The following is a 25,338-nucleotide window of genomic DNA, read 5'->3' as shown; positions in this document are numbered from 1 at the left end:
AAGGAGAGAGGATAGCCTATTAAATGAGTGAATGAATAAGGCTGTTGAATTGAAAGAGAATAATTTGTTCTAATAACTAATGGTCCTCATTATCCCACAGTAAAATATGTATCATTTTTCTGAAACCCATGCAAGATTATTGCTATTGGGCTTAAATAAAGCAAAATTTTACTCTTTTCCATCTGTGAATAGGAAAAAACTATAGTATTACTCTTCTTATACAATAGCACTATGGGAAACATGGCCACTAAAACTTGAAACTCTTAGCTTTTGTTCTCTAGACTATAGATTTTCCTCTCTCTCTCGTTCTAATGAAAGCTCCCCTGTATTCTGTGGATGAAATATTCACAGTCTGCTCAAACATCCAAATAGTCTTCCATACCTAGCAGACTAGGCCAGTGATGAGAATAGTCTAAAGTTCATTTTTGAATTTCATCTTTTAATAAATTTATGTTTTATGTATACTGGTACTTAGAATTATATGTAATATCTTTCCTCCAATGAGCAATGATTTATACAGTAGTTGTAGAGAACCTTTCTTCATGGTCAGTGATAAAATTTCAGGCATTTGGCTATCTGGGCAGTTTTCTCATTGGTCCTGAGAAATTACTGATGTTTGAAGAACATGAGAGTTTAGAATTTAATCTCTGAAAATACTGCTTAAAACAGGACAGAATGCACTTAACCCAGTGTGCTCTGAGTTAAATTGGAAAGTGAAAATTTCCTTTTAAAAAAATGATGCCTACCACTCATATCACAGAGGTTAGTTTTTGTCAGTAGACAGGGTTCAGTCATATCTAAGAAATAAGTGCAACAGTGGGCAAAACAGGGCCAAGCGATGTTTGGGGGTGATTTTGACAGATCCAGGGAGATCCACCTACAAAAAAGAGAGTAAAGTACAGATGGATAGGGGTAGAATGATGCCGCCAGTGGGTTCTTCAGGTATTACTTTGTCAATAAAGAATTTTGCCCTTTTTCATTATTAAGCTCTTATAAAAATAAAACATGACCGTTTCCAAACTGTAAATCATTATTATTATTATTATTATTATTTGGGACAGAGTCTCACTCTGTCACCCAGGCTGGAGTGCAGTGGCTTGATCTTGGCTCACTGCAACATCTGCCTCTCGGGTTCAAGTGATTCTCCTGCTTCAGCTTCCTGAGTAGCGGGCATTACAGGCGAGCGCCACCACACCTGACTAGTTTTTATATTTTTAGTAGAAATGGGGTTTCACCATGTTGGCCAGGCTGGTCTTGAACTCCTGACCTCAGGTGATCCGCCTGCCTCGGCCTCCCAAAGTGCTGTGATTATAGGCGTGAGCCACTGCTCCTGGACCCAAACTAAATATTTTCAATAACATAATTAATAGTAAAATTAAAAAAGTTATACCAAATGCACTGCAGAATATTAAAGGAAATCTTATCAGCTGATAAGAGCATCTCTTACAAGATGGAGTGTAATTCCAAGCATATCATCCAATGGCTCATGCTCCCAGTCTAGTCTACTTTTGTGTTCAGTATTAATTGAAGACCTGCTGTGCCTAGCACCATAGTAGGCACTGTGAAGGATACAAAGTTGAGTCAGTTGTGGACCCTTTAGTCAAATTACAGCCCAGTCATTTAGTTGATTTCACTGTTGTGGGCAAGTCTAGTGGGCAACACACTGTATATCCCAAAAGAGGTGAAATAAAAGGTTATCAAATCTCAAAGGAAGCAGAAACCTCTCCTAGCTGGGCCCACCATGGAAGAGTTTATAAAAGTAGAGGCATTTTGAGGCATTGCTGGAATGGGCTGTGGAGAGGCCATTGTGAAGTTGGGAATGGTTGCCCACCCTACTGCTCACCAATTCTTCTAGCCTGATGAACTGCAGGGGTAACCTATGTTATCTCAGCCACCCCCAAAGCACTTTAGGGAATTCACGGAGAGCCTCTTTAAGGGTTTCAGTTGTACCGTCCTGCACCTCAGTCTCAACAAAGTGAGCACACAGTGGTTTGCTTCTGTGTCGCTAGCCCACAACAGAGGGCCAGTAGTGACACTGCTCATCTCACATGAGCAGTGAGACCTTTGAGAACTTTGAACCAAACCAGACCATGTTTAGAAAAATTGCTTTGGAGCTTTTATATGGGTTATGTAACAACTCTGGCTTTGTAACACTTAGAGGTTTTAAAGGAAAATGAGGATTTCTCAAATTATTTAAATTAGATCAATTTTTTAAAAAGATAAAATTGTTTTAATTAAGTACACCAAAGTGACATTTATCAAGATGGTATAGCTTATAGAAAAATGGATAAGACCTAAAAATGGGTAAGGAAAAAAAAGCTGAATACTATACAGCATTGTACACGTATACATACACTGTATTATATATATGTGTATGAATAAAATAGAAAAGGGTTAAGGTGATGACTTATAGGTTCCCCCTTTGCTGACAAAATATTAGTACTGTTATTTTATTTTTAGTAAGACAGTTTTTTCCAAAACCAGAAGTAAAACAATGGTTAAGCAATTACTAACTCACCTTCATTTATTTATTTATTTATTTCAGATGGCTTTGGGGGAACGAGTGGTGTTTGGTTATTACATGAATAAGTGTTTTAGTGGTGATTTTTGAGATTTTGGTGCACCCAAAGCAGTGTACACTCTACCCACTGTGCAGTCTTTTATTTCTCACCCCCATCCCACCTTTCCCCCTGAGTGCCCAGAGTTCATTGTGTGATTCTTTTGCCTTCGTGTCATCGTAGCTTAGCTCCCAATTATGAGTGAGAGCATAACATTCTTGGTTTTCCATTCCTAAGTTGCTTCACTTAGAATAATCGTCTTCAGTTTCATCCAGATTGTTGTGAATGTCATATATATATATATATTTTTTTTATGACTGAGCGGTATTCCATGGTGTATATGTATACCACAACTTCTTTATCCACTCATTGATTGATGGGCATTTGGGCTGGTTCCATATTTTTGCAGTTGAGAATTGTGCTGCTATAAACATGCACGTCCAAGTATCTTTTTCGTATAATGACTTCTTTTTCTCTGGGTAGATACCCACTAGTGGGATTGCTGGATTAAATGGTAATTCTACTTCTAGTTCTTTAAGGAATCTCCACACTGTTTTCCATAATGGTTGTACTAGTTTACATTCCCACCAGCAGTGTAAAAGTGTTCCCTATTCACCACATCCATACCAACATCTATTTTTTTTTTTTTTTTAATTTTTTGATTATGGCCATTCTTGCAGGACTAACTCACCTTTTAGAGGGTGGGTGGTTAGGGACCTTGAGCCTAGCTGTTTTCCCCCAACATCTACCAACATAGCTGGAAGAGAAGTGGGCTTTGTTAGAAGACAAGCAATCTTTGGACTATTATTTGTGTTATTTTGTATTCCAAATATATTTCCACACAGAGTTACCATCTTTTTTCAGGTTTAAAAACAGGAAAGGAAGGCCAGGTGCTATGCGTGACTCACGCCTGTAATTCCAACACTTTGGGACGCAGGAGGATGGCTTGAGTCTAGGAGTTCAAGACCAGCCTGGACAACATAGCAAAACCCTGTTTCTACAAAAAATATCAAAATTAGTTGGGTATGGTGGCGCATGCCTGCGGTCCCAGCTACTCAGCTGACTGAGGTGGGAGGATCACTTAAGCCAGGGAGGTCAAGGCTGCAGTGAGCTGTGATCGTTCCATTGCACTTGACAGAGCAAGACCCTGTCTTAGGAAAAAAAAAAAAAAAAACGGGGAAGAAGACACTTGAAAAGCTTCTCCTGCCCAGAAATGCACATCTCATTAAGTTAAAATTTATATTTGCGTCTATTGTCAAGGGCATTAAAACCAATTGATTGAAGTCATGAGAATGCTGCTCATCAGGCTGTTTATTCTGTCAAGATTTTGAGAACTATCTTCTCCAGGAAAATAAAAATCTTGGGTATTCATTTAAACCAAAGGCTCGGCTATTATTTCTTCTAAAATACTCAGAAATTTTCCATTTACATTATGAAGAGATGTATTATTGGTGTGAAAGACAGTTTCGGTTGTCTGACACTTATACAGTAAATTGTTTATCTTTAAATTGGATCTGTAGTATTTTAAAAACTTGTTGGACTGGGCACAGTGGCTCACGCCTGTAATCCTAGCACTATGGGAGGCCAAGGTGGGCGGATTACTTGAGGTCAGGAGTTCGAGACAAGCCTGGCCAACAGGGTGAAACCCCATTTCTACTAAAAATACAAAAGAATTAGCCTGGCGTGGTGGCGGGCACCTGTAATCCAGCAGCTCGGGAGGCTGAGGCAGGAGAATCTCTTGAACCTGGGACACGAGGTTGCAGTGAGCCGAGATTGCACTACTGCACTCCAGCCTGGGCAACAGAGTGAGACTCCGCCTCAAAAAAAAAAACAAAACTTGTTATTATGGAAAAATGTGTGTGTATATATATATATATATTATAGTAGAGAATATAAAATTTTCTCTAGTTTCACATATATTAAATTATAGGACAAGATTAAACCCTCATATATTCATCACCTACCTTTAGTATTCTGCATTGGTGGCCAATCTTATTATTCCTCTTTCCCACCTTCCTCTATTACTTTGAAGTATATCCTTCAAAATATATTTATTTTGTGTGTTAATATTTCGTTTTGCATTTCCTTTTTTTTGAGACAGAGTCTTGCTCTGTCACCCAGGCTGGAGTGCAGTGGTGCAATCTCGGCTCATGACAACCTATGCCTTCCAGATTCAAGCGATTCTCCTGCCTTAGCCTCCTGGGTAGCTGGGTTCACAGGCATGCGCCACCACCCCCGGCTGAATTTGTTTTGTATTTTTAGTAGAGACGGGGTTTCGCTGTGTTGGCCAGGCTGGTCTCGAGCTCCTGACCTCAGGTGATTTTCCTGCCTTGGCCTCCCTGAGTGCTGCGATTACAGGCAGTGAGCCACTGTGCCCAGCCCATTTTGCATTTCTAAAAGACAAAGATTCCCCTTTTCAGCATAACTGTATTATTGTCACATCACATTAAAAAACCTCACAATTCCTTCCTTTCGTTTAATTTCCAACAAGGGTTTATATTTCCCTGATTGCACTATGAATACACTTTTTTAAAAAAGCTCCTTGTTTGGATTGGAATCCAGTCAGGGTCAAGTTGGTAGTTAATCTCTATTTTTTTTTTTCCTTTGTTGATCCTCCCAGTTTGTTTATTAAAGAAGCTGGGCCTTTTGTCCTATAAAATTTTTCTCATTCTGGAGTTTACTGATCACATCCTGGTGGTATCTTTTAACATGTTCTTCTGTCTCCTGTATTTCCTATAAATAGTTAGATCTAAAGATGGGATTATATTTAGGCTCAATTTATTATATTTTATATTTGCTGAAATATAAAATACACTCTTCTTCCTAGGCAATGGGGTTTACGTCTGTTTGAGATTCGATGCATTTTGCAACAAATTCATAGATGTTTCATAAGAAATATTTAGTATGCAATTTTCTCACCTTTCTAAGTGAATTTTTCATAGTGTAACATGCATACAGAAAAGTGCACAAAATCTAATTAAAGTGCTTGATAAATTTTCATGGGGTCATCATGCACTGGTGTAGTTGGTACTGAGCTCAAGAAACAGTACATTGACCAGGACTCCAAGATGGCGTCAGTCGGTGAGTGTCAGGCCCCAGTACCAGTGAAGGACAAGAAACTTCTAGAGGTCAAACTGGGGGAGCTGCCAAGCTGGATCTTGATGCGGGACTTCAGCCCTAGTGGCATTCTCGGAGCATTTCGAAGAGAGCACGAGCGGCTCCGCAAATACCACTGAAGAGGACACGCTCTGCACCACCCCCCGACCCCATGTCCTTGGCCTGAGCCCCTCCGTGAGGAACACAATCTCGATCGTTGCTGAATCCTTTCATGTCCTAATGGGAATTAACCTCCAAATAAAAGATGACTGGTACGTGAAAAAAAAAAAAAAAAAAGAAACGGTACATTACTGCATTCCCAGAAGGCCCCTCATGTCTCCTAGAAATGATCCTCCACATACTTGGCATCTAATAATATAGATGAGGTGGATTTTGGAGGATATTACAGAAATTGCATCTTTGTTCTTTGTGTCTAGACTACTTTTACTGAATATTATGTTTGTGAGATTCATCCATGTGGTTGTCCTTCCTTTCTGTAAATTCTGTATAATATTTCATTGTCTGAATATACCACATTGTACGGCTATCTACTGGAGGTACACCTGTGAGTTGTTTCCACATTTGGGGTGTTTTGAATAGTGCTGCTTTGAGAGTTGTTGTACAGGTCCTCTGTCGAGCACAAGCATGTATTTCTCTTGGGTATGTACTAAGGAGAATTGCTAGGCCATTGGGGACATGTATGTTTAATTTTAATAGATTCTGCCAGTTTTCCAAAGTGGTTCTACTTGTTTACACTTCCTACTAGCAGTGTATGGGTGCTCCACATTCTTACCAACGTTTGGTAGGATAATGTTTTCCATCTTCGTTTTACATGGTGGCATAGAGTTGTGGTTTTAATTTGTATTTCTTTGATGACTAATGAAGTTGAACACCTTTCCACATGCTTCTTGGCCATTGGAATATTTCCTTTTGTGAGATGCCCATTCAAGTCTTTTTCTGTTGTCCTGTTTGCTTCTCTTTTGCTTATTGATTTGCAGGCATTTCCTACGTGTTCTAAGTACGAGTCTTTTGAAAGTATATATTACAGGTTGAGTATCCCTTATCTGAAATACTTAGGACCAGAAGTGTTTGGGAATTTTTTTGGATTTCATAAGAGTTGCATATAGATAATTAGCTATCTTAGAGATGAGACCCAAGTCTAAACATGAAGTTCATTTATGTTTTATATACAGCCTATACACGTAGCCTGAAGGCAGTTTTATACAATATTTTTTAAAATTTTGTGCCTGAAACAAAGTTTTGACTGCAACTCATCACATGAGGTCAGGCGTGGAATTTTTCACTCATGCTATCATGTTGGCACTCAAAACGTTTCAAATTTTGGAGCATTTCAGATTTTTGGCCTATTTGGCATGCTTTTTAAAGAGTATAATTCACATAACTTACCATAAAATGCTAAAATCTTGAGTATATACAATCAGTTATTTAGGCACAGACACAGAACATTTTCATCATTCCAGAATGTTCCCTTGTGCCTCTTCCCAGTCAGCACCTCTGTTATAGTAGCAATCACTCATCTGAAATCTATCAGCATCAGTTAGTTTTGCCTTTTCAAGATTTTCGTATAAATGGTTTCCTACAGTATATACTCTTTTTGTGTGCATCTTTCACCTAGCATGGTATTTTTGAGATTCATCTGTCTTGTTGCATGTATCAGTATTCACTCTTTTTCATTGCTGAGTAGTATTTCATGGTAGATATACTAGTTTATCCATTCTCTTGTTGATGGACATCTGGAGTGTTTCCATTTTGGGCTATTATGAATAAAGCTGCTATGAGCATTCTGTGGATATAGCATTCACCATTTGAAAATTATTTTTTCTTTAATCATACTAAATTTTCAGTTTGCATATTGTCTTCTAAGACGTCCTGATATATGAAAAACCTGGACTCATGCAAAAGATAAATGGTTTACTTCCTCTAAGAAATTTTTACAAAAAAATTTCACTCAATAGGATTCTATTAATTAGCTTCCCTCATAGATTAAATGATCCATATTACAAATAACTGCTTGTAAATACCAGTTACTCCCTTTATTCATTTGGAGTTTCATTTATGTGGATTTTCCCTCTTCCCCACTTGCATGAACATATATAAGGGTTTCACTGTAGTTATTTGCTGTTGCTATAATAGAGACTTTGTCTTTTGAAGGAAGGAAAGAATTTGATTAAATGTGTCAACCTCTCTAATGACCTTATGCCTCAAGTTATGAACAGTTTAAAAACTCCTTGGGAGTGGGGACAGGTGAACAGGTATAATTTACAATGGTTAGAAAGTGCAATGGTAGAAAAATAATTTTGTGCTAAATGTCATACTGGGGGTGTGTATGATAAGACTATGGTGACTTAAGTAAAGACAGTACTGCTAAGCTCATCCACCCCGATGCCTATGATGTTACTTTCTATAAATACTTCTTGAAACATGAGAGTTTTGATCCTGTTGCCAAAATAATGTGAGATCCTAGAAATTGTCTAATTATAAATGACAGTATTTTAATTTCATTTCACTCCCTCTTCTGTACCCTCAACCCCAGCACAAATGAGTCGATCACTACAAGCCACATAATTGAATTAAAGCATATATCATCTCAGCCTCTTCTGGGGGAAACCACGGCTGCTCTTCCTCCAGATAACTGGTTTTTCAAAGCCCAGGCAGGGTGCTCCTTCCTTCGTTCTGTGCCTCACCAGAAGACTTAAGTCATCTGTCAAGAGCTAGCCTAAAAGAAATGGAAGTTACTTTTCTCAAATGGGACATGAAGTTTGTTCCTTTAAGCCAGTTCAGAGAAAGCTTTCAGTAGAAGCAATAAGGAATTTGGGATTCAGTTTTGCATTTCTTGCTCAAAGACTAATGTAAGCAGTGTAACATTAATTATACGGTGTATATGCATGTAGGGCAAGTGCAGTAATAAAGATTTTGCCTTAATGTCATTTTTGACAGAAGTGTTTAATTTTGAAGTGACAACAATTAAAAATGGAATTATATGTAGCTGCTGTTTTGCACATTTTAAAATTCAGAATCTCTACCTCTAGGTGGCAGCACCAGATACTTGTTTCTTGTTTCACTCCAGCCTTAATGAGTTTAGGGTATAAGCAGTAAAACTTATTATAAGTCAAGTGAAACTTTGAAATAAGCTGCTGTTACCAGTTTTGTGAGAATTTGGAAAAACTAATGTATATGGTGACTAAGTCTGGGGCTTGTTTAACCCTGGATTTTCACCTTTTCAAAAAAGATTCCAGCAGCAATGATCCTTATTTTTTTAACATGACATTGTATATTTTCTTAAAATGATTTAATTTAGCCCTCTGTGGTTTGCTTGTTGAACTTATAACTGCCCTCCCAAGAAAATAACTTTTTAAATGGCATTTTGGTATTTAAGTAACTTGTACAAGGATCATTATATACCTAATATTTTAAGCTAATTACAGTCTCTTCTTCCTTTATATTTTTACATTTTAGCATTGAACTATGACCAAGAGAGTACTAAGATTGAAGCCTCTTCCCCTGAAGAAAAAAAATCAGCTTGGGAATAAATCTGAAGTAATTAGCTAAGCCAGTTGGCTTTGTTACTGCCATGGGAAGATTGAGTGATTTGTAGAAATGGATATTTAGGGTAGACATTTAGAGTACACATTTCATAGGACCTAGTATTTTTCGCAAGTTTCAGCCAGTTGTTTGGGTGTTTCTCCATGAGTAAGTAACAAGATGGCCCACATCCACTTTTGGCTTACTCTGCAGGCAGGCTGTCCCGGGTCAGTGCTTGCAGGTTCAGGTACTCAGGTGCACCATGTGAGCCATGGCTAGTGGGGAGGAGTAGAGAGTAGCTCCTCTTGGTTCCTTTTCATAGCCTGGTCAGTTTTGTATATGTGCAAACCAGCATTGTTTTGTTCCTTTATTTTTGGACTGTGAAAGAAATTTGCCTTTTAGAAAAATCTTGCTTATTTTCTTTTTCCTTATCTTTTGATTAGTGTTGGCCTGGGAAATTGATTAATAGTCATAGGGTCAGAGAAAAAGTGAAGCTACTTTCTCATAATTGCAAATAAATCAAAATATTATGTGAATACTTGGATTCACAACTAGAGTTTGAATTAGTGACAGTTACCCCTCACTCCAGAGACGAGCTGGCCTCATTCACTGGCGTGGTCTCTCTCAATTCCTCTGACCATCCTTAGCTTTAAATGTGAGGGTATATGTATTCCCACATACTTCTCTAATTTGCTGTTTCTCTTAGGGGTTAGGTAACTTGTAAAATAGAAATGTATAGTGTCTTGGTGACAAGTGGCCCATGTTAACATAATTTATGTCACTAATGAAGAACAGCTTTTCAAATTGTTCTGAATGTGCGTTCTTTGTTTTAATCATATACTACCACTCTAGGAAATACTTTAATTCCTACAAAGAGTAGCTATTAACTTCATATGCAGCATGAACATGTCTCGTACAGTTTTCTAAATGCATAATCTTGAGTGAGTATAGTCTAGATTAAATGATGTTCATTCACTATTTTATTTTTTCATTCAAATGGCATTTATTGAGTGCCACGCAGTAGGCAGCCTTGAACTTGGTTTGTTCTGTATTATCCAATTTAAACTTCAAAAGTGTATGATCAGTGATGCCACCTGCGTTTCGCAGGTGAGAAAACTGAGACTCTGTGGCTCAGTTATCTTATTCTTTGTTTGGCCCCTTTCAACTGTGAAGAGTCAGCCTCCAGTATTTTATAATTACTAGATGTCACTTGACAGCTGACCAAATAGGGTTTAGGATTCTGTCGCTGAATTCTGAATGCATCTTGTTAGATTTATCTACCTATGTAGCTGTTGATAAATTTTAAACAATTTTTTGATATTTTTGGTATTTGTGAGCTTTTGGCTCAGTGACTGTTTTATATTACTTATTTACCTCTATACTAAAATAAGATAGTTTTTCTTAGATTTCCAAAAGTTTTTCCTTAGATTTCCAAAAGATAGAAATATTATCTCTTACATTCTTTTCTTGAAAGCATCCCTCAGCAATCCCTAAAATTCTAAGAAACAGTGTAGAATAATTATTTTTAAGTATAAATTCAAATAGTAAATTTTGGCACACATGTTTTGACCAAGGGTAAATTAAATAGGTTGGCCTAAAAATGTTTCTTTTCTCTAATTAGTTTGTGGAAACAATACAGCATAAACATGCATCGATTGATTTCTTATGTTGTTTTGAATGAAATATGGAAGGATTCTCGGGGACATTTTGGCCTATAGAATCTGTAGACCCATTGTTTTTGCACATATTTTAAATTTCTGAATTTCGAACATCAAGAAAACCATGTTGCATTTTGTCTCGGATACTGCTACTGAATTTTAACCACTGAATTAGATTGCAACCTACATGCTGTTAACTACTGAGCCAAGATGAAATCGACTACTGCATTGAAATCAGGGTTAGCTGTGTCTGCACTTGAAGGAGTTGTAATGGCAGTGAACCTGTTTTCTTTAATGGGATTTTTATTCTCTGATTTTATTCTCAGTTTTAATTGTGACAATTTGATTTTAAGAGAATTTCTTAGTGCGCATTTATTTGAGGTTTTCATTGTAACTTTAAGAGAATAATAAAAACATCCTATCGAAGTAGTTGCTTCCAAACCCATGTGTTTAGTGGCATATTTCTGTCTTGCGTTGTTGCAGTTACTTGTTTTATTTATAAAGTAATCTCTTGTAAAAAGAGAAGTCATTTGTCCATGTGCTCTTGAGTTCAAATGGTTGTGTGTATGTGCATGAATTTAAAATCATTTTTTGTGAGAGTTTTCTTCTTTGGGATATTTTTGGAATACTTTTCTGAATTTGTTTTTTTCTTTTATATTAATAGGACTTGACCCCACCCAATTTAGAGTTCATCATTATCATAAAGATGAAGAGAATGATGCTGTACTTGGTGGCCCAGCACAGCTCACTGATGAAGAGAAATACAGGGACTGTGAAAGATTCAAATGTCCATGCCCTACATGTGGAACTGAGAATATTTATGATAATGTCTTTGATGGTTCGGTTAGTTGTTTCTGTCTTTCATTTTGTGAGTGAACTTGTTACCCCTTTCCCCCACTATGGGGTATATAAAAAGGGTGAAATAAACACACCCATGTTGCTTTCATGTGTTTAAAGAATTTTAGCATCATGTAAAATCTGCCTTCACAGCTTGCTTTTATTTCTGTTTGAAAACTCTTACTTGAATGTGCTTGAATATTATTTTGGCTTCCTAGAGTGCTTGACCTTGGTTTTTAAGTGGAATCCCTTTAAAACTGTAAATTATCTTAAAGTATTTTTTATTATAATTTCTTAATCAGTAACCTGTATTGTCCCACTGTCAACCCCCATCTTTTAAGACTTAGACCAATATTTTTCTTTATCTTAAATCAAGTTAATGGGAACTAAGTGTTTTGGGAAAGTTTGTGTTTGTCTTTACACATCCCACTTACCTCCAGTTTGTAAAGGTACTCTTATCTTTTCTGCTGTCTTTGCATATTAGACATTTAAAAAGTCACAAGGAGACATTCCTTTCAAGAAGTACTGCCAAAAAATGTATTACTGACCTTGGATCAGAGCTTGAAACTTGGCCAATTTACTTGATTTCCACCGCAGTGTTATGCATATACTAGCCATTGGCAAAGGAATAGGCAGCACAACTGTGTAAAACCTTGAAACTGAAAGAAAAGACACCCTTTATCTAAATTAAAAGTAATTATTTTAAGTTAATTTGGACAAACAGCAGATGTTTTGCATTTTTTTGAATCAAAACAAAGCAGTCTTTGGAAGCAAGTGCAAGGAAGAGGCAGACACAGATCAGCAATACTTGCTAAATCCTTGAGTTTTGCTTCATTACAGCTGTAAATAAGATAGTTAATTGCATGGAGGCTTGACGACTTGCAGATGGGCTAACTGTGGAAGAGCCGATGTCAAGCGCTGAAATCTCTTCCACCTGGAATTGCTTAGCGTGGCGGGTAGGGTTATGTACCAGATTGGAGCAGGAAACCAAGATGTTTAAGTATCGGAAAGGAAAACAAATGCTTCAGAAATCCCAACAGTTTTGCTATATGTTACATTTGCCTTGTCTTTGTTTAAAACAAAACACAACAAAACAAAATGTTTTCTCCAAATATTAATATTTATTTATTTCAGATCTTTACTTCTCCTGCCTCCCTCCCCCAATGCACTTCATTTTTTGGAAAAATTGCCAAAATTTTAGATTTGCTAAGCAGACAGTAAGTGATACTGTTTTTGTGGTACTACACTTTTAACTTTTAAACTTTATTTTTAAAATTAAGTTGACAAGATGAAAACAGACAAATGTGATAAAGGCTCTTGTTTTTCTTCAAGTTTGTAATGAATAAATACAAATTTAAAGTTTTTAATCAGTATCTCTAAGAAGGAGGTTTATTTCCAGTAACATGACTTCACTGGTATTTACAGAGGAAAAATTATTTTATCCATAGAGTCCCTCGTGTAGGAAATGTAAAATAGTGATTTCAGCGTTTTCCCTTTGACTTTGCACTCCATTATGATGATGGCAAGGAATGGAAGGTATGTGTGACTAAAGCGGTCTTTGGAAGGAAAATAATTGAGAAGATAGGGTTAAAAACTCACCAATAAAACGAATTAAGAATATTCAACACTAGGACAGCACGTAAGTTTTTAAGCACAAAAACCCTTTTATAGCCTCACAGTAACTTTTTGTATACTTGTCCTGACTTATGTAGGGAACCGATATGGAGCCCAGCTTGTATCGTTGCAGTAACATCGATTGTAAGGCTTCACCTCTGACCTTTACAGTACAACTGAGCAACAAATTGATCATGGACATTAGACGTTTCATTAAAAAGTACTACGATGTAAGTATCCATAATGACATTCTTACATGCACAACTTATTGAGGTTTGACTTGTTTTTTGGTTTTCATGAAACTGTAAAATTTTGAAAAGACTTTTGGGAAAAATTCCTAGTGAAATGCTATTAATATTAATATGATAAAGTATGTAATTTTGGCATATTAGCCTGACAAATTGTTTGATAATTTCTTTCAGGCATTACATCTCTTTCATTTATGAGCAATATTTTAAATAATGAAATTTTTACTTTAAAAAAAAAAACCGGAATATAATTAAGAAATGTTTTAGTTTATTGTTACCTTAATAAGACTAATTAAATGATTGCTTAGATCTTTGGATAAAGGAAGAAAAAAATCACTATTGGCTATTGTCAACAAGTAGAGCCAGTAGATTATGTGTGGTGATCTTAGTAGACTGCCCACACAAAACCAATACTTTGTGTTTGTGTAGCACCCTGAACCACTCCATACCCTAGTTTTCTGAGGAAATCAAATATCTTTTAAATTTAAATGCAGTTTGTCTGGCATTCAAAAGAGAATGTCTAATTTTTATAAATTTATGGTATAAATGCCAGAATAAAACAATGAGTGATTTGTCTTCATTGGAAAGAAGGCTTTTATTCAGAGTTTTTGTTTTTAACACATTTCACATGAATTAGTTTTTTTCTCTTCAAAAATTAAAAACTTCACATTTCCCACTTGATTTTTCTTAGTGTTTGAGTATGTCATTTGTCATCTAAACAAATTTTCTGTTAACTTGAAAGTTCACTGTAACTTCTTTTTAAAAACTACATTGGCAACACATTTCCAAAAAAAAAAAAAAAAAATACGTTAGTTAAGACCTATGACTTTTCTAAAGATCGTTCTGTACTTTCTCCTCATGTATTAGTTAACATGTAACAGCATTTTCTTCTTTAAAATAGAACTCATTATGTGAAAAGCAACTATTAGATCATTAAGATGAAGAGTAAAAACATAGAGTTCCAGTATTATGATTTTGGTGTTGAATATATTTATCAGAAAAGCAAGTGAGTTTGCCTAAACATTAATAAAAAATAATAATTATGACTACATTTTGGGAAAATCTGAAACATTTTAGTGAATAATCCTGTGCTGCCCTTACTGAACAGTAGATGGGAATAAAAGTTGTCTGTGGGGTCACATTCCTCAGTAGATGAAATGTGCAGCACGTGAAAATTTAGGCCAAATCAAAACTATTCAGCTCCTCATTTACAGGCCTCACTGAACAGAGTATGATCCTTGCTTGACTCTTGGGAAGAATTCTGAGTTTTCTCTCTGTGTTTAGTCTATCAAGATCTTCACCATGGAAATGTTAATACTAGAAGAAACCCATCTATTTCCTTCTTTAAGAAGGAATAGTCTGTTTTGACTAAGTTGCAAATACTCTGAAAAATGATCTTCTGTATAGCTAGAAATACACCCTGACTGAAAGATTGATTTCTAACCTAATTTATGTGTATGTTGTGGTGGTGGTTATATAAATAGTTTTCAAGCTAAATAACCTACTTTTAGGGATCCAGATATTTAACACAAGGTTTCTAGAGCATTTGCTTTAATTGTCTTTTTGCCAGCCATCTCACTAACATCAAGTAACAGGTTTTTGTAGTTAACTGCCCACTTGATTGACATTTCTAAGGGATTTCTGATCAAAATAGCCATATGTCACTCCTGGGGTTAAAAATTGATATGACTATCCTCAAAGTTAGGAACTTATTTCTCTACTTTCTGATCTGAATTATATGTGATTGGATGGCAGAGAAAGAAATCCATGATTCATTCTTATGGCCCCATGCTAAACAAATATTTCAAATATTTTCCAGATCAGAGCTTTTGTACAAAAAGCCCCTACACCTGTAGGTTCTACTTCATTGGTAGACCATCTTGTTTCCTCCTAGAGGGACATAGCATTGAGTTTCTTTTGTTATTGTGCCTCAAGTGATACTGATTACAGTTATTAGTTCAGTGTGATTTATCATGGTGATGGTAATCCAATTGGAGACTAATATACCAAGTGTACTGAGGTAAAGATATTGATAGTAAGTATTGAGGTTAAGTGACTGTCTCTGAAGCTAATTACCAAAATGGTTTTCTCCTATTTAGCAACTTAAAAAATACTACCCACTGGACATTAAAGTTGTTTGTGAAATGAAGGCAAGAGTCTCAATATTGTTTTAATTTTAGTCTTAGAAGCACTGTAGGGGAAGTCAACCTGCACTGAGAAAGGAAGGTATCTTCATGAGGAAGGGACTCCAGGAAGATGAATGGAATATGGTACTTGACCAAACACTGTAACCTGCCAAGAAACATAGTTCTAGATGACTAAGAAATTAGATTGTCAAGAAAAAAGGTACAAAAGTTTGGGGTAACAAAGTATACTTGTAAATTACTTTAATTTTGGAAAAGTACATCACATGTTCTGTTACCTTCTGTCATGAATTAACAGGACTGACTGAGTAAATGTGATATAACAAATATTTGTTTATCTGAGAAGCAATCTGTATCACGTTATAATATTTTAATAAATATTGGCTCCTTTATGGGAAAGGAGAGGCTTTTTGCTCCTCATCTGTGGCAATGATTGTATCCCCTGAATTCTAATTTCCTGTAACATTTAAACTTTGATATACATAGAAATACAAAAAGCACTGAGCCAGGATATTTTAAGTAATATATTAATTTCTTTAGGAAGAAGACAACTCTGCTTTGTCTTGAGATTTGATGAAGTGTTGAAAGACTTTGAGGTAGCACAGAAAGCCTTAATTCAAAGCTGATTTCATGCCCTGGTCCTTGTTGGTTCCTTTGTATAAAGTTAAAATTGAACTGGTATTTTTTGAAAATCATAAAAAAGCAGCTTAAAGACTATAACTCTAAGCTTTTAGGGATGTTTTTGAAAGACTCCGTTTTACAGTGAAAAATTGATATGTGTTCCCCCTCCCCTTAAATTCTGCTCCAGAAGAGCAAATAGACATACACACACAAAAGGGAGAGAAACACTAGCTAATCTAAATTGGGAAATGAAGAGGGCTTTTTTTAAGCATGAAAATTTCATCATCTTGTCAGCTGGCAGAATGCCTGCTGTGTGGATTCACAAAGGCTAAGAATTACACTTTCATGAAATTTTCCTTACTAACTGCCCTGGTTAATTTGAAAGATAACCCACTGTTCTAATTCATTCCTCAATTGGGCGGTGCAGGTTTTATCTTTGATCTGACAAAGCATTTGTGTTAATCGTTTTGGCCCTCCACTAGACACTCTTGGGATTGTGCTTTTACAATAAATGTGTCTGTGATAGCTCTTTAGTCTATTATACTTACAATAGATCCATAGAACTGGTAATTAATTCTCCACTGCTTTGGAAATGGGAAGAATAGGTGTAGCTCTGTCAAGTGCTGCTGGGAAGTTTGTTTAGCTGGTTCATTTTTGAAGTGTTCCCCTCAGCCATCCAAGAAGCAGCCACAGAAGAGAGGCTGAGATTGAGATACTGGCCTATCCTGATGACTTGCTGATAAATGGGAAATGTGACCCCTCTTGGTACCTGGGAGGAGGGTATTGGGTCATTTACATTCATCTCAAGTACTGTTCTTTTTAAAGTATATTAAACCCCCATTTTAATACTTAAAGAGCCATTTGCCTCTAAAGGTGGAGGCTCTAGAAGATGCAATAGTGATAGTCAACTCAAATATGTTCCTAAATTTTCACTGATGGCTTATGCAGGTTTTAGAGTATTCCGATGGGGGTGAAGTGTGTTCCCCACCAGCCTTCTAGTGTTTCTAGCCACTTGTACATTATATGAGTACTTTACTATGATTTTTAAACATTGAGATATTGCTGGCCCTAGATGGGGCTGGCCCTCCATCTCAAAGAACACATGAACAGCTTGTTGGTACCATGCGTATGATAACCTCTGATAGTTGGTAGGGCCAGAAATTGGTGGTCTCACTCCATAGAAAGTTGTTGTAGGCTTTATAATCTCAGAATTCTCCTGAATTAAGCTCTTTGAGGACAGGGGCTGTGCTTTCTTTCTGTTCTATGTGTGATCTCTTCCACAGCCCTTGCTCTCAGAAGTACATGTATCTTGATGTTTAGTAGCCAAAAGACTGACAAGTAAAGGTTATATTTTGCTGTTTTTTCCTTAAAATTTTTTATATTGCTGTCAGATTGACATAAGATTTATTAGTGGCATATAAGATTCTTCAGTTAACACAAAATTCTACAATATTTTAAGGTCATGAAAGCCATGACAAATAAAATTCTTTGTTACTTTTCTATTTTTTACGGCACTGACAACTCTGCATTTCAATATATGCCTGTCCCCAACTCAATAGCCTTAATTTGTTTTTTCCCCAAACCAAATACCAGGCAAAGAGACATTAACCAGAAATATCATCATGATGCACAATAGCACCCAGCCTAAATGTACTTTCATTGTTCTGATAGAAGAATCTATCTCTATATAACGTAGCAAAGAAAGTGGATGCCTAGCTTTGTTACTCTTTCTGTTCTCTCCTTGTATTTTTCTCTTTTATTTCTTACTGTATTGTGTCATAAGCCACATTTTAAAATCTCTTTTGGACCCACATTTATGAGGAATTTAAAAAATAATGTGCAGTGTATGTTGCCTTATGATGCGAAAACTTCCTTATGCATACATGTTTAAGCACCTAGGGAAGAAGAGAGCATTTGACCAATGATGCTGAGCCTTAGCATGGTGGCTGTGAGTTCTTTTGGAAGAGGCCATACACCAGGAAGTAGAGTGGGATGTTTCGTAGTGTATGAAGAGTCCATATTGCCGAGCGTGGTGGCTCACGCCTGTAATCCCAGCACTTTGGGAGGCTGAGGCGGGAGGATCACGAGGTCAGGAGATCGAGACCATCCTGGGTAACACGGTGAAACCCCATCTCTACTTTAAAAAAAAAAAAAAAAAATTAGCTGGGCGTGGTGGCGGGCACCTGTAGTCCTAGCTACTCAGGAGGTTGAGGCAGGAGAATGGCGTGAACCCGGGAGGCGGAGCTTGTAGTGAGCTGAGATGGCGCCACTGCACTCCAGCCTGGGCGACAGAACGAGACTCCATCTCAAAAAAAAAAAGTCCATATTAAGCTTGTTTTTCATCTTTGCAAGTTCAAAAAAAAAAAAAAAAACTTTTAAATTTTAAAGTGGATATGCATTCCTAGAGGACAAAATTAATAACAACCCCCAAGCATAATGTTGTTAAGCCGGGGATTGAATTAGAGCTGCCTTTTATCAAAAGTGCAATGAGGGCAGGGTAAAATATTGGTTAAAATATTTGCTCCACAAAAATACATACCCATTTAGCATCACAAGTAAGCACCATTCATGGCTCCCAACAGTACTTGAAAAAGGGTAATTTTGTTAGGAATGCACAAAACTAAATAAATAAATCTGATAAATTAGAGATGAAGCAGCCTCCCACTCTATCCCTCTTGCCCACACCCATGTAAATCACTGACAAAGCTTCTCATTTCCGTTGTCTTTCACTTCTCAACAGAGCTATCTTGTGCAGGTGGACCTGTGAGTTTTACAGCCATGCAATGGTATTCAGTAACTCTACTGTAGTTTCATTGCAAATATGCAGTGTTCAATAACCCTCAAAATTTCTCATTTCTTACCTGTGGTGATGTGGTTTGATAGTTTTTAGGTTATAGGTTGCAATATGCGGTAGAATCATAGGTATATTACTTCAAAAAGTTTAAACTCTAAGCACTTTTGGAATTATTGTTTATTTCCTTCTGCATTTATATTTAGAACATTTAAAAAGAATAAATTTGCTTTCTTTTTTGTTGACTCTAACAGCATAATTAATAAGTGGTACAAAAGGCATACAAAGAAGCAATAGATATCCATCCCACCCATTCAACATCACAGGCAGCCCAATCCATGCTGCCCAGCGGTGCTTGAAGAAGGGTAATTTTTTTAGGAATCCATAGAACTCATCCTAAATCTTATTAAAACCAAACGAAAAGAACATATTGAAAATTAGTATTTGTTTTTGCTTCATACTATTTGATTGGGAAGCCAAACATAAATGAATGCCGGGGATACCAACTGCATTTTTAAAATGTGATATTCTTTATTTTTATTCCTTTTGTCTTTTTAATTTTTAGAGATAGAGTCTTATTCTGTCACCCAGGGTGGTGTGCAGTGGTACGATCATGGCTTACTGCAGCCTTGAACTCCAGCAATCCTCCCGCCTCAGCCTCCCAAGTAGGCAGGACTATAGGCACATACTACCATACCCAGCTAATTTTTTTTTTTTTGAGACAGAGTCTTGTTCTGTCGCCCAGGCTGGAGTGCAGTGGCGCAATCTTGGCTCACTGCAAGCTCCACCTCTGGGTTCATGCCATTCTCCTCCCTCAGCCTCCCAAGTAGCTGGGACTACAGGCACCTGCCACCACGCCCAGCTAATTTTTTGTATTTTTAATAGAGGTGGGGTTTCACAGTGTTAGCCAGGATGGTCTCGATCTCCTGACCTCGTGATCCACCTACCTCAGCCTTCCAAAGTGCTGGGATTACAGGTGTGAGCCACCGCGCCTGGCCAGCTGATTTTTTATTTTAAGTTTTGTATAGATAGGGTCTCACTATGTTTCCCAGACTGGTCTTGAACTCCTGGCCTCCAGCAGTCCTCCCTCCTTGGCCTCCCAAAGTGTTGAGATTACAGGCGTGAGCCACCGTGCCTGGCCTTAAATGTGGCATTCTAACACCAGTGTACATTCATGGAGGATTGGTATGGTTTTATTTGGAATGGCTAATTGTTGTTGTTGTTGTTGTTGTCAAGCAAGCTCATTTTTTTGAGTCAGGTATAACATTTTGCTGCTATGACATGGCATGTTCTCACAGAAAAATTAAGAACAAGGGACTGGTGACTGGAATAGAATCTCATTGTAAGTAATTTATCATTGTACAAATCTAAGTAACAATCAAATCCAGTTCCCTAGAACATGCCAGCTATGTATTCTCTACAAGCAGCTTATCATGGTATATAGTATTATTGTAAAGGAGTTCTAATAAGCAAATAAGTTCAGATGCAGCCACTTATACCACATGACTTTTATCCTTTGTAGAATAACTGACATTTATCAGAAGACTCCTTTATCTTGTATTTCATTGAATCATGACCTTATGGCATGAACCCGGTTTGGGGAGGCTCAGATCTAGAGCATGATTTTGGGGGACTAACATGGAACCGTCACCAAATTCTGAGGTGCTGAGACTGCAGAGAATATTGTTGCCGATTGAGGACTAACACCAGAGCCACTGACGAGATCTGAGCTTGGTTAGTAGTCTCTCCCTTACCTGTATCATTCCCTACATATGGATATCCACCCTCCTATGTTTTTTGTCGGGGATGAAGGCAGTTATAGCCGTAGCCCTTTCCATTGCTTTCCCTGCATTCTGAAAGCTTAGCACTCCATTTTATCAGTGATCAGACTAGCCACTGCTAGTCTCTTACCAGATCTGTAACTTGGGCTAGGTACTGAACTTCTCTAAGCCACGGTTTCCTAGCCTATGAAATGATCATGGTAAATAATAGTACCCACCCCGTAAGGTCATAAGGAGGACTACATGGGATAATGCACTTAAGGTGCTGAGAAAGTGCCTAGAGAGAACTCATTATTAATTATCACTGTTCCAATCTGAGACATGATGAATGAACGTGGCTCAGCTGTGTTCCTTTTGTGTGCTCAGAAACACCAGAGATTCAGACCTGGGCCGGGGCCTTGGTGCCCAGGTCTTTCCAAGGTCTCTCCAAGGTATCCATCTGGAAGCTCCCTCTCCCATCCATTTAGAAGGATACCAAATTGTGCTGTGTTTCCTCTTGGCCCTCCCTTCAGTTTGCCAATAAGGTAGTTTCCTTTTCAGTGTTGGTGAATAGAGTCTCAAAGTCAGCGTTGGGAAATGGATACTAGGCTATAACTCCTTCAAGGCAATAGCACAGAATGCTACATCTTAGAATATTACAGTAGCACAGGATACTGCAGCACCCAGTATTGTGCCTAACCTGATAGGTGCTCGGTAAATTTTATTGAATGAGTTCATGATGTTCTGAGAGGTTGGTGCTATCAAGTAACTCTCCCAGGTCACACACAGTAGCATCAAGACTGTGACCATACTTGGAGATCTTAGTCCAGTATCCTGCCCATAATAACTTGGAAGACAGCCAGTTATGGATACCAAGTTGCTTAGCATCTTCTCTGCAGTCACTCTTACTTGGAGTAGGATGGATCAAGAGCCTTCACCATTCGCATTACAAGCTAGGCCAGGTCACAAGGCTGACTGGGGTACGAGTCCAGAAGGCTGATGATAGCCATCCAGCAATGGACTAGGACAGCCATTGAAAGGAAGCACATGTGTTGAACCTGGGGTTTCAGCAACTTCTGTTATGGTTTGCCTCCTCTGATGGGAAAATTGGAAGCTTTTTGAAATGCTGAGGAAGTGCCATAGGAGTTGTCAGATACCTGAAACAGAAAACTACTTGTGCCAAAACGGTAGAATTCCTAACTAACTCCAGTCATCTGGAGCTACTATCTTGTAGTAGAGTAAGAAATTGAACCAGAATAGATTTCATTTAACCTTTCAAAAGTGAGATTTTCACACAGTTGACCTTCTTGACTTCAAGGAACAAAACGGGAACTACTATCAGTTCTCTGCTGCATGCCTCAACAAGAGATCGGAGGAGAGTGCCCCCAGGCGATGGCTGTTTTTCATATTTGGTTTGCCCAGAGAATGTACATTTTGGTTCACACATGGAAATCAGCCCTTTGTAGATAGTTGCAGATAAGAATTTCCAGATGATCCTGTCTAGCTTAGTCTTGTCTTAATGGAATAACCGTATTTCTGTTTAGGAGGAGGTTAATTCAGCTGCCTTTCCAACGTGCCATGGAAAAATTCTCTAAGCCTGGATTCCAAGAAATACTACTACTGATGAGAATTAGAGCACTGGTGTTTTCCAAATGATGGGTGTTGGTTTGTTTTGAGCTTGACATAAATCACGTGTTGACCTTAACTTGCTTTTTTTCTTCTCTTTGAGACAGAGTTTCGCTCTTGTTGCCCAGGCTGGAGTGCAATGGCATGATCTCGGCTCACTGCAACCTCTGCCTCCCAGGTTCAAGTGATTCTCCTGCCTCAGCCTCCCGAGTAGCTGGGATTACAGGCACGTGCCACCACCCCCGGCTAATTTTGTATTTTTAGTAGAGATGGGGTTTCTCCATGTTGGTCAGGCTGGTCTCGAACTCCCGACCTCAGGTGATCCGCCTGCCTTGACCTCCCAAAGTGCTGGGATTATAGGCACGAGCCACCGTGCCCAGCTGACCTTAGCTTTCTTTTGAAAACCAATGTATAACTTTTTATCTTGGTTCAAAACTCATCTGACTCTTGACAGTTCTTCTAAGTTTTTGTTTTCGTTTTTACTGTGCTATAGTATAACTCTCAGGGTGGGTAGTTTTGTGAGGTCTGCAGAGACCAGCTTGGTCGGGGAGGCCCTAACCCAGTGGTGCTAGACGAATTAAAGACACACACGCAGAAATATAGGGGCATGAAGTGGGAAATCAGGGGTCTCACAGCCTTCAGAACTGAGAGCCCCAAACAGATTTAGTCACATATTTATTAACAGCAAACAAGTCATTAGCATTGTTTCTATAGAAATTAAATTAACTAAATGTATCCCTTATGGGAAATGAAGGGATGGGCCGAATTAAATGAATAGGTTGGGCTAGTTAACTGCAGCAGGAACATGCCCTTAAGGCATAAATCACTCATGCTTTTGTTTGTGGCTTAAGAACGTCTTTAATGCCAGGTGTTCCTTGCCCTCATTGCTGTAAACCCACAACCTTCCAGCTTGGGCGTTAAGGCCATTATGGACATGTCGTAGTGCTGCAGAGATTTTGTTCATGGCCAGTTTTGGGGCCAGTTTATGGCCAGATTTTGGGGGGGCTTGCTCCCAACAAGGTCCATCACCCAGCTTGTTTACTGGAAGATCCTTGGCCTCATTCAGACCATTCAAGTGCTCATGGTTTCTTGGCTGTTTGAGGAGCTCTTGATGCTTCTGGGAACCTAGATGATTTGCCAGTCCAGCTCTCAGGAGCCCAGCCTAGCAGGGCTTCAGTGTCCATCCACCATCAAAGAATGTTCAAGAATCTTGGCATGAAGTGGCAAGAAAAAAAGAAAACTGTCCAGGATTTACATCTATATGTATACTAAGGATTTATAAATTATGTGGATAAAGTTATGGCTAATCTTTTGAGGATGATTTCTCTCAACTACAGCTTTCCCTCAAGAGCCACTTCTTCCAGAAATAGATCAGCAAAGAAAGATCAAAGGAAAGCCCAGATTCAAGAGAGACCTCTTTAAAATTTTCCAGCAAAATAGATTCTCTTACTGTTGAATGTATGTAAGTGGTATAGCACAGTGGTTCTCAAACCTTTTGGTTTGTGGGACCCCTGTATACTCTTAAAGTACTGAGGAAAATGAAGAGTTTTATTTTATGTGGATATTCTTTTTTTGTCACTACACCACATCTTGTAATGATATAGTTTCTTAAAGGTTATTTACAATGTGGAATCTGAAATCATATCAGTAAACTTTTTGTGCTCTGGTATATTAAAATCCATTGCTCTGTCTTGCACTTTGAGCAGATCATTTACCTATGCATGATTTTGTAACATCATGCCTTGGTCACTTAGAAAATACTGGTTCACTGACATGAAGAATTTCCAAATTCATTATACAATTTTTTTGAAATCACATTTGTTCATATCATCACCAGTCTCATCAAAAAAGTCTAAATATTGGGAAGCTGTTGAGCTCATGGTGGTATATACAAATGTTCCAGTGAAAACTAATTGAAAGCTAGAAATTTGTCATTGCTTACAAGTACTGTCAGTTGGTTTTTCTTGAAGTCACAGGATCAGTTGGTTAATTTTTGAGAAGATGTCTGCCAGACACCCAGGTCTAGATAACCATAGTTCTCTATCAGTTATTCTTTTAAGTAAAGATGGTGTTCTTTGAACAGAGTGATTAGTTCAGCTTGCAACTCAGACAGTTGCACAGATGCTTTGCTCGGAAACAAGTAATGTACTTCAACACATGATAATAAAAGGATATATATTTAAAGGTTGCAATTTAATAGAATTTTATTTTCATTGAGGACTTTCTTTAGTGAAACTGGCTTAGTTATCTGTTTGTTAGATTCTGGGCACATGATGATGAGAAATACAATAAGGAATAGTACAGTTTGGGGCCACTACGTTGTTGTTGTTGTTCTTGTTGTTGTTGTTTTGAGATGGAGTCTCACTCTGTCCCCCAGGCTGGAGTACAGTGGCGTGATCTTGGGTCCCTGCAACCTCTGCCTTCTGGGTTCAAGCTATTCTCCTGCCTCAGCCTCCCGAGTACCTGGGATTATAGGCACCCACCACCACGCCCGGCTAATTTTTGTATTTTTAGTAGAGATGGGGTTTCACCATGTTGGCCAGGCTGGTCTTGAACTCCTGACCCAGGTGATTCACCCGCCTTGCCTCGACCTTCGAAAGTGCTGAGATTATAGGCGTTGAGCCACCGCACCTGGCCACAGTGGGCCACTACTTTGATTGATGCTAATGTGCCAAGAGTTTTACCCATCATTGACTTTGCACCATTAATGCAAATGTCAACACAGTGAAAAAACACCAATAGTATCATCGTTATATTATAAAAAGTGTTTTGACTTTATGGATTCCAGAACCTTCACCTTTGGCTCTAGCAATTTATCCTAAAGAAATGTACCCCAGGCTGG

General features: G+C 37.9%; 1 protein-coding gene and 1 pseudogene across 4 annotated transcripts in view; both read left to right on the top strand.

Moving 5' to 3' along the window:
* The window catches only part of POLA1 (DNA polymerase alpha 1, catalytic subunit), a 324,710-nt gene that overhangs the window by 136,138 nt on the left and 163,234 nt on the right, over positions 1-25,338 (top strand). For all 3 annotated transcript variants that reach the window (XM_023202598.1, XM_023202600.1, XM_023202599.1), the window contains exons 33-34: positions 11,520-11,698; positions 13,405-13,536. In XM_023202598.1, coding sequence (XP_023058366.1) covers positions 11,520-11,698; positions 13,405-13,536 — 311 coding nt within the window. The remainder of the gene's footprint in view (positions 1-11,519; positions 11,699-13,404; positions 13,537-25,338) is intronic.
* Positions 5,619-5,951, top strand: LOC111536282 (annotated as a pseudogene). Its single transcript, XR_003308355.1, has one exon. The product of XR_003308355.1 is annotated as an ATP synthase subunit f, mitochondrial pseudogene (transcript).

Source organism: Piliocolobus tephrosceles, chromosome 12, assembly GCF_002776525.5.
Source record: "Piliocolobus tephrosceles isolate RC106 chromosome 12, ASM277652v3, whole genome shotgun sequence".
Taxonomy (NCBI): domain Eukaryota; kingdom Metazoa; phylum Chordata; class Mammalia; order Primates; family Cercopithecidae; genus Piliocolobus; species Piliocolobus tephrosceles.
Note: the sequence above shows the minus strand (reverse complement) of the source record. Positions and strands in the feature narration are given on the sequence as shown.